This window comes from Triticum urartu, chromosome 7 (assembly GCF_003073215.2).
Source record: "Triticum urartu cultivar G1812 chromosome 7, Tu2.1, whole genome shotgun sequence".
Classification (NCBI taxonomy): domain Eukaryota; kingdom Viridiplantae; phylum Streptophyta; class Magnoliopsida; order Poales; family Poaceae; genus Triticum; species Triticum urartu.
Genome location: NC_053028.1, coordinates 132668948 through 132682265, shown reverse-complemented (window position 1 = coordinate 132682265; position 13318 = coordinate 132668948). Strand labels below are relative to the sequence as shown.

Below are 13318 nucleotides of genomic sequence, written 5' to 3'. Positions count from 1 at the left end.
AAGTAGAAATCAAGAAGGAGCATCAATTGTTGATGGTTGGTGAAACCACTAGTTTCAAGAAGGGCAAGGGAACAAAGGGATACTCATGAAACGGCAATTCAGCTGCCTGCTCTAGTGAAGAAACCCAAGGTTGAACCCAAACCCGAGACTGAGTGCTTCTGTAATAAGGGGAACAGCCACTGGAGCAGAATTACCCTAGATACTTGGTAGATGAGAAGGCTGGCAAGGTCGATAGAAGTATATTGGATATACATTGTGTTGATGTGTACTTTACTAGTACTCCTAGTAGCACCAGGGTATTAGATACCGGTTCGGTTGCTAAGTGTTAGTAACTCGAAATAAAAGCTACGGAATAAACGGAGACTAGCTAAAGGTGAGCTGACGATATGTGTTGGAAGTGTTTCCAATGTTGATATGATCAAGCATCGCACGCTCCCTCTACCATCGAGATTGGTGTTTGCGTTTGAGCATAGACATGATTGGATTATGTCTATCGCAATACGGTTATTCATTTAAGGAGAATAATGGTTACTCTGTTTATTTGAATAATACCTTCAATGGTCTTGCACCTAAAATGAATGGTTTATTGAATCTCGATCGTAGTGATACACATGTTCATGCCAAAAGATAGTAATGATAGTACCACCTACTTGTGGCACTGCCACGTAAGTCATATCGGTATAAAACGCATGAAGAAGCTCCATGTTGATGGATCTGGGCTCACTCGTTTTTGAAAGGTTTGAGACTTGCGAACCATGTCTATTGGTGTATATGCATGAAGAAACTCCATGCCAAATGGACCGTTTTGGACTCACTTGATTTTGAATCACTTGAGACATGCAAATCATGGGCAAGATGACTGAAAGCCTCGTTTTCAGTAAAATGGAACTAGAAAGCAACTTGTTGGAAGTAATACATTTTGATGTGTGCAGTCCAATGAGTGCTGAGGCATGTAGTGGATATCCTTATGTTTTTACTTCACAGATGATTTGAGTAGATGTTGAGTATATTTACTTGATGAATCACGAGTCTGAATTATTGAAAGGTTCAAGTAATTTCAGGGTGAAGTTGAAGATCGTCGTGACAAGAGGATAAAATATCTATGATATGATCATAGAGATGAATATCTGAATTACGAGTTTGGCACAGAATTAAGACATTGTGGAAATTGTTTCCACAACTAATACAGCCTGGAACACCATAGTGTGATGGTGTGTCTGAACATCATAACTGCACCCTATTGGATATGGTGTGTACCATGATGTCTCTTATCGAATTCCCACGATAGTTTATGGGTTAGGCATTAGAGACAACCACATTCACTTTAAATAGGGCACCACGTAATTCCGATGAGATGACACCGTATGAACTATGGTTTAGAGAAACCTAAGCTGTCATTTCTTAAAAGTTTGGGGCTGCAACGCTTATGTGGAAAAGTTTCAGGCTGATAAGCTCGAACCCAAAGCGGATAAATGCATCTTCATAGGACACCCAAAACAGTTGGGGATACCTCCTGTCTCAGATCCGGAAGCAATAAGGGATTGTTTCTAGAATCAGGTCCTTTCTCGAGGAAAAGTTTCTCTCGAAAGAATTGAGTGGAAGGATGGTGGAGGCTTGATGAGGTTTTTGAACCGTCTCTTCAAATAGTGTGTGGAAGGGCACAGGAAGTTGTTCCTGTGGCACCTACACCAATTGAAGTGGAAGCTTATGATAGTGATCATGAAACTTCAGATCAAGTCACTACCAAACCTCGTGGGATGACAAGGATGCGTACTACTTCAGAGTGGTACGTAATCCTGTCTTGGAAGTCATGTTGCTAGACAACAATGAACCTACGAGCTATGGAGAAGCGATGGTGGGCCTGGATTCCGATAAATGGCTCGAGGCCATAAAATCCGAGAGAGGATCCATGTATGAAAACAAAGTGTAGACTTTGGAAGAACTACTTGATGGTCGTGAGGCTGTTGAGTACAGATGGATTTAAAAGGAAGACGGACAATGATGGTAAATGTCACCATTAAGAAAGCTCGACTTGTCGTTAAGATGTTTCCGACAAGTTCAAGGAGTTGACTACGATGAGACTTTCTCACTCGTAGCGATGCTAAGAGTCTGTTGGAATTATATTAGCGATTACTGCATTATTTATGAAATCTTGCAGATAGGATGTCAAAACATTGTTTCCCGACGATTTTCTTGAGGAAAGGTTGTATGTGATACAAACGGAAGGTTTTGTCAATCATGAAAGATGCTAATAAGTATGCAAAGCTCCAGCAATCCTTCTAGGACTGGAGTAAGCATCTCGGAGTTGGAATGTATGCTTTGATGAGATGATCAAAGATTTGGGTGTATACAAAGTTTTATGAGAACTTGTATTTCCAAAGAAGTGAGTGGGAGCACTAATAGAATTTCTGATGAGTATTATGTTGTTGATCGGAAAATGACGGTAGAAATTTCTGGAAAGCATTATAGGGTTGTTTGGAAGTGTTTTTCAATGGAAAGCCTGATTAAGCTACTTGAACATTGAGCATCAGATCTATAAGGATAGATCAAAACGCTTAATGGTACTTTCAAGTGAGCACATGCCTTGACGTGATCTTGAAGGTGTTCAAGATGGATCAGTCAAAGAAGGAGTTCTTGCCTGAGTTGTAAGGTATGAAGTTAAGACTTAAAGCTCGACCACGGCAGAATAGAGAGAAAGACGAAGGTCGTCCCCTATGTTTAGACATAGGCTCTACAGTATGCTATGCTGTGTACCGCACCTGAAGTGTGCCTTGCCATGAGTCAGTCAAGGGGTACAAGAGTGATCCAAGAATGGATCACAGGACAGCGGTCAAAGTTATCCTTAGTAACTAGTGGACTAAGGAATTTTCTCGATTATGGAGGTGGTAAAAGAGTTCGTCGTAAAGGGTTACGCCGATGCAAACTTTGACACTAATCCAGATTATTCTGAGTAGTAAACTGGATTCGTATAGTAGAACAGTTATTTGGAATAGCTCCAAATAGAACGTGGTAGCTACATCTAGGAGATGACATAGAGATTTGTAAAGCACACACGGATCTGAAAGGTTCAGACCCGTTGACTAAAACCTCTCTCACAAGCAACATGATCAAACCCAGAACTCATTGAGTGTTATCACATAGTGATGTGAACTAGATTATGACTCTAGTAAACTCTTTGGATGTTGGTCACATGGCGATGTGACCTGTGAGTGTTAATCACATGGCGATGTGAACTAGATTATTGACTCTAGTGCAAGTGGGAGACTTGACAGCAAGTGTTTTACTGACCCAAACTGGTGAGTCTCAAGATCATCTTCAGGAATCTCCTTGTACATATTTGCCATAGAGTTGTGATCCATCTTCTTCTTGGCATAGACGTCCAAGTCATCTTCTTTTTCCTTAGGAGCATTGTGTTGGAAATATGCCCTAGAGGCAATAATAAATTGATTATTATTATATTTCCTTGTTCATGATAATCGTTTATTATCCATGCTAGAATTGTATTGATAGGAAACTCAGATACATGTGTGGATACATAGACAACACCATGTCCCTAGTAAGCCTCTAGTTGACTAGCTCGTTGATCAATAGATGGTTACGGTTTCCTGACCATGGACATTGGATGTCATTGATAACGGGATCACGATCATTAGGAGAATGATGTGATGGACAAAGACCCAATCCTAAGCCTAGCACAAAGATTGTATAGTTCGTATGCTAAAGCTTTTCTAATGTCAAGTATCATTTCCTTAGACCATGAGATTGTGCAACTCCCGGATACCGTAGGAGTGCTTTGGGTGTGCCAAACGTCACAACGTAACTGGGTGGCTATAAAGGTACACTACAGGTATCTCCGAAAGTGTCTGTTGGGTCGGCATGAATCGAGACTGGGATTTGTCACTCCGTGTAAACGGAGAGGTATCTCTGGGCCCACTCGGTAGGACATCATCATAATGTGCACAATGTGATCAAGGAGTTGATCACGGGATGATGTGTTACGGAACGAGTAAGAGACTTGCCGGTAACGAGATTGAACAAGGTATCGGGATACCGACGATCGAATCTCGGGCAAGTATCGTACCGATAGACAAAGGGAATTGTATACGGGATTGATTAAGTCCTTGACATCGTGGTTCATCCGATGAGATCATCGTGGAACTTGTGGGAGCCAACATGGGTATCCAGATCCCGCTGTTGGTTATTGACCGGAGAACATCTCGGTCATGTCTGCATGTCTTCCGAACCCGTAGGGTCTACACACTTAAGGTTCGATGACGCTAGGGTTATAAAGGAAGTTTGTATGTGGTTACCGAATGTTGTTCGGAGTCCCGGATGAGATCCCGGACGTCACGAGGAGTTCCGGAATGGTCCGGAGGTAAATATTTATATATGGGAAGTCCTGTTTTGGTCACCGGACAAGTTTCGGGGTCACCGGTATTGTACCGGGACCACCGGAAGGGTCCCGGGGGTCCACCGGGTGGGGCCACCTGCCCCGGGGGGGCCACATGGGCTGTAGGGGTGTGCACCTTGGACTATATGGGCCAAGGGCACCAGCCCCAAGAGGCCCATGCGCCAAGGGATAAGGAAAGGAAGAGTCCTAAAAGGGGAAGGCACCTCCGAGGTGCCTTGGGGAGGAGGGACTCCTCCTAGCCGCACCCTTCCTTGGAGGAAGGGCCAAGGCTGCGCCTCCCCCCTCTCCCTTGCCCCTATATATATGTGGGGGTTGGGAGGGCAGCCATACCAATGTTCTGGTGCAGCCCTCTCCCCTCTCCCAACACATCTTCCTCCTCCCGTGGTGCTTGGCGAAGCCCTGTTGGAATCCCGCTACTTCCACCACCACGCCGTTGTGCTGCTGGATCTCCATTAACCTCTCCTCCCCCTTGCTGGATCAAGAAGGAGGAGACGTCGCTGCTCCGTACGTCTGTTGAACGCGGAGGTGTCGTCCGTTCGGCGCTAGGATCATCGGTGATTTGGATCACGACGAGTACGACTCCATCAACCCCGTTCTCTTGAACGCTTCCGCGCGCGATCTACAAGGGTATGTAGATCCACTCCTCCCTCGTAGCTAGATGACTCCATAGATAGATCTTGGTGACACGTAGGAAAATTTTGAATTTATGCTACGTTCCCCAACACGTGCCTCCTCGGGAATGAAAAAAAACGCATTTTCTCTTTTTTCCCGCGAGAGTCACGGTTTTGTTTCTGCGAGAGGCACGGTTGTGATTTCGTGAGAGGTACGGGCGTGTCTCTTTCGAAAAGGGAAAAAAATCATGCTCCCGGTTCGGTTTTTTCATAATTTTTTTTTGGTAAAAACCTATCAACATTGGGATCTAGTTTTGAAAATCTCGACGCGAGGAATCCAACGTTGAAAATGTTTGAGATTTGAAAGAAATAAATCATTTTGAATAAATGGATTTATGAAAAAAGGAAAACTCTCAGGTTGTTTTTTTGCAACGAATACTCTTTAATTAATGATTTCGTTCAAAAACAAAGTGGCACGTTGTTTTTTTGGGCTCGCCTTATGGAGTTATGGGCCAGGCCGACCGAGTCTTCTTCCACTTCCCGGCCCCGCACGGCGCCGCCAGCCCGCAACCGCGCAGCGCCCCCCCCGTCCCCGCCATGCCGCGTGGCACTGGCAACCGCGGCCGAGCCGAGAGAGCAAACGAGACGGAGCACCTCGCCTCACGTGTCCTCCTCTCCCCCAAATCCACTCCGCTCTCCGCCACGCGCCGCTCCCCTCCCCCCTCCTCCTGCCCGCCTCACTCCTCTCGCGGTCTCGCCCCCGCCTCCGACGCCGCCTCGACCTCCGCAGAGCCACTCGCTCCCGATCCCAGCGACCAGCGCCCGGAAGAGGAAGAGGACGAGGACGGGCCCGCCCATGCTGACCTCCTCGCCCGGCCCCTAGGCTCTCGACAGCGCCACAAGGACGCGCGCGTGTCGCGGAGAGATGGGGTACCTGCCGTCGCTGGGCGGCAAGGCGGCGCACCTCGTCTCCGACCTCGCCACCGTCATCCTCAACCCCGTCTCCGGCCACGAGCGGGAGCGCTCCTCCCACCTCCCCGTGAGCGTCCCCCTCCCTTCCCCTCCGTACGTTTCGCCTTGGCGTACACCCGACCCAAGCGCTCGTCTCCATTTCCGCGCCTGTGCCTCGTAATCCGCTCGATCGGCCAACTCCTAGGATGCATGGCTTGCGGCTGGAGATCATATGTCTGTATGTCTCTGGACTACGCGGTGCGCAATCCTAGTGGTTTATGGCATCCTTTTGCTGTTGCGCTGCTAATTGAGATGGCTGGCCCTGTACTGGGATGATGATTATTGATATCTGAATGTTTTAAGGCCGCTATCGGTCAAATATAAACTGTGGGAGCGGGAGCATGGAGATCAGTTTGGACTTTGGAGTAGAGCTGTACAAGCAAACTAGAGGGGTATTGTGCGATTGACCAACCAATAGGTAGTTTCGACTGATGAATTGGTGCCTATTCCAGTTCTCATGTGTGTATTTGGACTTTGGAGAACCTTGACAAGAAAGGTTACTTAGTTTAATATCTAAATTTAGGGTGATATGATGTTTGGTTTGCGGGGTTTACAATTATTTCCCCTTTCTGTTGAGATGCACGACTTGCTAATGGCAATTTGTCAAGTGCCAAAGGCAAAGTTTCAGATGGAAATATCATTGTTGCCCATCGCTGCTGCTGCAACCCTTTATTTTTTGTGGTTGGAGAGTGGATGGTTTCACCTACCAGGACCTCACGCTAGTGCACATTCACTAGCCATAAGTCATTGAGTCCCTGTTTCTATGGTAGTTTTGTGAAAGAAAAGAAACTGAAGTGACATTCATGATAACTTGTTTAGGGGCAATTGGCAACTACAACGGCATGTACTGATCATTTTATTGATCATGCTTGGGCTAGAAGCTTAAAGTTCATATCTATCTTGTAGGAGGCCACTGAAGGGCAGGAACATCTTTATGGTGATGAAGAACCTGAAATCCCTAATGGCCCCGACACATCTTCGTTTCGAGCATTTCTGATGTCATTTATGTCTGCATCAAGCTCTAGCAATGATTCAATGGAGATCATACCTGAGCAGGATCTGGATATGGAATACCCAACTTTAACACCTGTTGGGAGGGGAATCAAGGAAAGGAAGGGGTTGCTTAGTAGAGGCAAGCATTCCATTGGAAAGATTATTAACAAGGCAGGTAGACTTGGTGGTTTCAGACAAAAATCCGGCCACATCGTTGATAATGAAATAGCAAATCAAATAGAGTCAATGTCGTCCGGTTTCGCTCTGAAGGTATCAAGGGGGTCTGCTTCAAATCATAAGTTGCCACCTATGTCTGAACCATCAATGCTTTTATCAGAAATGATGCGAAATGTTCTTTATCCATCTCTTCCTGTTCTTGTTCAAGGAAAGAACTGGATGCTGGTTTACAGGTTATCGTTTGAATCCAAATATGTAGTGATTATTATCATTTTGTGGATGCAATTGATTATCTGATGTCTATTTCATAAATTGTCCAGTACCTGGAGGCACGGGGTATCTCTATCTACTCTGTACAGAAGGAGCATGCTTTGCTCTGGTGATTCACTTCTGGTATGCTGCATACCATGCTTTTGTATATCTTCCATTTTCATGCCCTCATTTGCAATATAATGTCATCTGAATATAGTATCGAAAGATACATGCTTGCCAAGTAGCACTGGCAAGTTTATATAACCTTCTTCATTCACCCAATTAATTTCGCATTCCTAAGCTATTCTATTAGAAGTTTCAGGACGTGCTAATGACTTCATTTTACTGGTGCATATAAAATTTTCCCGACAATATGTCTTTGGTCCTAGGATCTAAGCACCAAACTTGCTTTGGTTGCGTCCCACACCTTCCACCATGTTCTATACGAACCTGGATCATACATGCAGTGGCGTAAACAGGGGGGACCAGCAGGGGCCCTGCCCCCCCTAACGTCAGATATTTGCTACTTTGATGATAAACAGTGTAAAATCAGTCATTATTTGCTGTTAGAAGTGTATTTTCCTCCTGTTTGGCCCTCTCCAACATGTTTTAACAGCTCTCGGCCCCCTTGACCCATTTTTTCTGGCTCCGCCACTGCATACATGCATCTTAAAATTTCGTTGACTTTGGTGATATTACATTGTTGTTATACAATTTCCGAATTTCTGTCTACGTAATTCCCTGGAGTGAAGGAACAGCTTGTTTGAAAACTAAACATCATGCAGTCGTGAACACAAGGGAAGCTCACTGTCTAGTTCCAATTTATTTATGAGCAGTGCATGGATTACCAGAAGAAAAGATGATATGTTTACATATATATTTTTAGCTTCTGATGTCTAGTTCCAATTTGTTTGTGAGCAGTATTGAGGTCAGTAAGTTAAGTTGCTGCATGCATCACCATAAGAAAAGATGATATGTTTACATATATATTTTAGCTTCTAACTTTCTAAGCAAACAATTCCACTCTTTTGTCTCTGTTTGATTTCGTCCTTAGACACTGCAATCCTGGGGGCTTGAGCTACAGAAATTACTTTTTTGAACACAGCTATAGAAATTACTGTATACACAGTACTGTAGGTACTGTTTTTGTTTTGGTTAGAACAATGCTTTTCTTGATTTTTGTATAGTTTAGTTGCTCACTTCCATCTCCTAATTTGTGCTTTGACAGATAATTGGGGATAAAAAGGGAGCAGTTTTTGGTGGTTTGGTAGAGGCCCCTCTGCGGCCGATCATGCAAAGGAAGTATCAGGTTTCATTTCCACACATATTCTTATGATGTTTCTTCGATGTGTATTCTACCTTACAGGGTTACACTGATTGTGTTTACGCCATCTTTCAGGGGACCAAGAATTGCTTCGTGTTCACCAATGTAGCTGGTCGCCCTGTTGTATATCGTCAAACAGGTACTTCTCTTTTACTTTGACAGGATTTGCATTGCATAAGAGAAATACACTCCTTTCTGCATTAGTTTCCACCTTTATAACAACCAGTACAAACCATGAGATGTGCCTTTACAGAAGATCAGAAGATTAATACATTTTTATATGTTGTTGTAGATCCTATAGTAATTGATGTTTCTTCAGAGAAAATGTTGTGATAACTTTATTGCCTTCTTGTGGGGACCCCTCGTATTTCTAGAAGTAAATATCAGTTTTGTGCTCCTATTTTTCTTGCTTCCTTAGGATTACGGTTAAAATTTTCCAATTGCAGGTGCTAATAACTATTTCACGTTTTGCTCCCCTGAGTATTTGGCAATGGGAGGTGGTGGTCACTTTGCACTTTATCTTGGTGAAGACCTGTAATCTACTAATCTCTGACCTATCTTTCCACCTTGTCACACATAAATTTTATTTCGTTCTCATGTTAATGTGTCCGTGTGCCAACTTTAGCCACAAGCATGTGTTTTTACTTTTTACACCCTTCTTTGCAAGTGTCATCAGCTTAACATCTTGTTGATCAAGTGAGTCACATGTTCACTTTTGCTGTTTGATCTGTGCAGCCTGAATGGTTCAAGTTCCACCTCAGAAACGTTTAACAACCCATGCCTGTCACTTTCCCAGGACTTTGAAGTCAAACATGTTGAGGTACATGATCAATACTATGCATATCGATTGATTCTCAGCATCCCTGTTTCCTCATGATGAAACTTGAGAGTAACAATGTTTTCCGGCGCAGCTGTGGGGCTTCGTCAATGCTTCCAAGTATGATGAGATGCTCACCGTCTGCCGCACGGAGAAACCTGGAATTTGGAATTTGTGACTGTTCACAACTTTTCGGAACCGTTGAGACTTGATGCCAGGTGTTATTCTGATGGCTTGTACAGTTTTGTAAGTATATAGGCCTCGTTAGAGTCTGACTGGAAGTCGTAAAGTAAAAGGTATGTAGGAAAACTAGTTCGCTTGTGGATCTATGGAGGTGAAACAAGAGCGCAACTTCCTGATCGTGCTTGTAAATATAGTAGTGTACTTGAATTCTAAGCATTTAGATATGTACCAGTATACATTCCCCATGTTCCGCTTATCTTACCAATAATGCATTTGAATTGCCGTGCCAATATCATATGAGAATGCACACCTGCAATCCTTCTGAGAACAATAATGGGAAATATAGTATATCATTTGATTTACTTTGTTCTGAACACCTCCACCTGTTTGCTTGAGGAAAGGAAGGAGGAGGAAGATGACATCTAGAAAATCGACAATTGATGTGGCCCAACAGGAAGGAGGGAGATGGCATTGCGAAACTTCAAAGTTTTCCTCCTCCCGTTGGCGCCGCCGCCTAAGATTGCCTTTGGGCCGTGAAGGTGCGGAGGGGCCGAGTCCGCCCCTGCCGGCGGGAGGTGCAGAGGACCTCGCCTTGCTCCAGTGCTTGTATTCATCGCTAGGTGGTCCATCAACCTGATTGTAATTTTTATCATCTCTGGTGTTCAAGTGACCTCTATGAGAGCACACGGCAAGCTGATACTGGTCGTTTTCAAAACTGTGTCTCGCATCCTTGTTTTGTGTGTTTTTTAAAGGAAAAAACTATTTTTAGTGACCATCGGAAGAATTGTTGAAAAGGACCATCAGTAGAATAGAGTTGCTTGGTAATTTTTATAGAACTTTGGGTGATTCAATCTCTACTACTTTGTCCGATTCATATTAATTGTCACCAATTTAGTACATATTAAATCAGCAACAATTGATATGGATCGAAGCGAGTAAAAAAAAGTAGTGTTTCTCTTTTGCCGGGCAGAGCGCTTAGCTCAAGTGTAGGGTAGAGCGCTTAGCTCAAGTGTAGAGTAGAAAAAAGTAGTGTTTCTCTTCCGCCGGGCAGAGCGCTTAGGGCATCTCCAGCCACGCCCCCAACAGGCCCCCCCAGGCCACTTTTTCGGCGCCGGCGCCGAAAAAACGGCCCAGTCGCGCCCCCAGGACGCCGAAAATCGCCGGTTCGGACCTTTTTTCCGCCCGGCGGTCATAGGCCGAACCCGGCACGCTGGGGAGCAGTTGGGGGCTCCGGCGCTAGGGAAAAGCACGCCTGGCCCACACCGACAGGGGAAAACTCAAGGTTTTCTTTCCCCGACTCGCCTCGCACCCCCGCGCCCTCGGCCACCACTAGCTATATCCCGACGACGGCCGCCGCCCTACTCCGCTAGATAGCCATTCCTCGCCGGAAAATAGCAGCGCTTCGCCGCGGCAGCCCCTCCCACAGCAGTTGGGCGTTTCCAGCCGCCGTTTTCGGCCGCGGAGGCGCGGTTTAACGACGGGTACACGCCCATCGAGTGCAAGGTGTTCGGCGTTTTGCCTGCCTCGGCGATGGACTCGGATGAGGAGGAAGAGCTCGCCGCGCTGCTGGAGGAGGAAGCCGCGGCCGACGTCCAGGAAGAAGAGCATCTCATGGTGCTCGCCGCCCTCGGCCAGCTGCTGGCGAGCAATGAAAAGCCGCGGCGAGGTGGCTCGGCGCCGGGGCGGATGAAAGCAAAGAACCGGGATCGTCTCCAAGGCTACTGCATGCTCTACTCCGACTACTTCGCCGATGCTCCACTTCATGGCGAGAGAACATTTCGGCGCCGTTATCGGATGAGCCGAAAGCTCTTCCTCATGATTGTGAATTCCATCCGGGAGTTCGACAACTACTTTAAGTGCAAGATGGATTGCACTGGCGCTCTTGGATTCACCTTCATCCAGAAGTGCACGACAGCGATGAGGATGCTTGCATATGGAGCTTCCAGTGATTCACTCGACGACTATGGGCACATGGCCGAGTCCACCAGCATAGAGTGTTTCTACAAGTTCTGTCGGGCAGTGGTGGTAGTGTTTGGGCCACAATACTTGAGAACACCCAATGCGGAAGACACTGCTCGGATCCTAGCCCAGAATGCAGCAAGAGGATTTCCTAGGATGCTTGGAAGCATCGATTGCATGCATTGGAAATGGAAGAATTGCCCATTTGGTTGGCAGGGGATGTACAAAGGCGCCAAAGGCGGTTGCAGTGTGGTGCTTGAGGCGGTAGCCACACAGGACCTTTGGATTTGGCACTCCTTCTTTGGTATGCCAGGAACTCACAATGACATCAACGTGCTGCAGTGCTCTCCTGTTTTTGCCAAGCTCGTTGAGGGCCATTCTCCTCCGGTGAACTTCGAGATCAATGGGCACCAATACAATAAGGGGTACTACCTAGCAGATGGCATCTATCCGAGATGGTCGACATTTGTGAAGACGATCTCAAACCCTGCGGCAGGAGGCAAGAACGCCTGGTTTGCGAAAGTTCAGGAGGCTTGCAGGAAGGATGTCGAGCGGGCATTTGGTGTGCTCCAATCTCGATTCGCTGTTGTTCGGTACCCCGCTCAGATCTGGTCCAAAGATCAAATGTGGGAGATTATGACTTGCTGTGTCATCTTGCACAACATGATCATCGAGAGCGAGCAAGAAGACCCAATGTTTGACACTGAACCATACTACAGGCAGGGTCCTCTAGCCGAAGTTGATCACCAGCTACCGACAACTTGGACTGCCTATCTCAGTATGCGTCAGGAGATACGAGACCCACAGGTGCATCATCAACTGCAGAAAGATCTGATTGAGCACCTATGGAGGCTCAAGGGGGACGCCGTGTGATGAAATACGAGTTTCTATTTGTTGAACTATATAATTTGTATTGAACTATTTGTTGTTGTACTATTTTGTTGAAGTATTTGATTTTTCTGTGATGAAATATGTGATAAGAAATAATTGTGTTGATAATTGAACGCCGAGACACGGCGAAACCACGCCGAATATGGGCCTATTCTCGCCCATATGGGCCCTTTATTCGCCGAAATTGGGCTGTAAAGTGGGCCAATTTCGGCGCCTGGGGGCGACGACTGGACGCAAAACCGTCCCCAGCACCGATTGTATCGCCGGCTCGCCCCCATGGGGCGATTTTTATGCGTCCTGGGGGGGGGGGGGGGGGGGGGGCAACGGCTGGAGATGCCCTTAACTCAAGTGTAGGTACGTTACCCTTCCTCTTTTCATTTTGATTTTTCCCTCTCCTATCTGTAGTTTTTCCCTCGATTTTTATGTTAAAAACATTTTAATTGTCCCATTTTTTATTGACTTACCAAATAAAATTATATTTTTTTGGTAAGCCAATACGTTCTTACTATATAAAATTCTAAAATAACTTATGTAGGTCTCACGGGCAGGGGTTGATAAAAACATTTACTTACACAATCACAGGTAAATCAATGTATAAGAATATTTATATCCAACTGTAACACACGGGCAATTATTTAGTTGTAGAAAATTCTTCTGTAGAACCAATTGGTCAAAAGACTAGAGTTTCT

General features: G+C 45.6%; 1 protein-coding gene across 2 annotated transcripts; it reads left to right on the top strand.

Annotated features, from left to right (window-relative positions):
• The first annotated feature begins 5637 nt into the window (after positions 1-5637).
• Positions 5638-10069, top strand: LOC125520383 (oxidation resistance protein 1-like). 2 transcript variants are annotated; one of them, XR_007288664.1, is made up of 8 exons: positions 5638-6061; positions 6940-7436; positions 7524-7596; positions 8684-8764; positions 8855-8918; positions 9226-9303; positions 9515-9599; positions 9691-9759. XR_007288664.1 is itself a non-coding variant. In XM_048685304.1 (8 exons), the coding sequence occupies exons 1-8, from the start codon at positions 5948-5950 to the stop codon at positions 9772-9774; spliced, it is 1086 nt and encodes a 361-aa protein (XP_048541261.1). In that variant the 5' UTR covers positions 5639-5947; the 3' UTR covers positions 9775-10069. The 2 variants fall into 2 exon arrangements, 1 of the variants encoding a protein (XP_048541261.1); XM_048685304.1 differs by having other exon boundaries at positions 5639-6061; positions 9226-9313; positions 9691-10069.
• The last annotated feature ends 3249 nt before the right edge of the window (positions 10070-13318 follow it).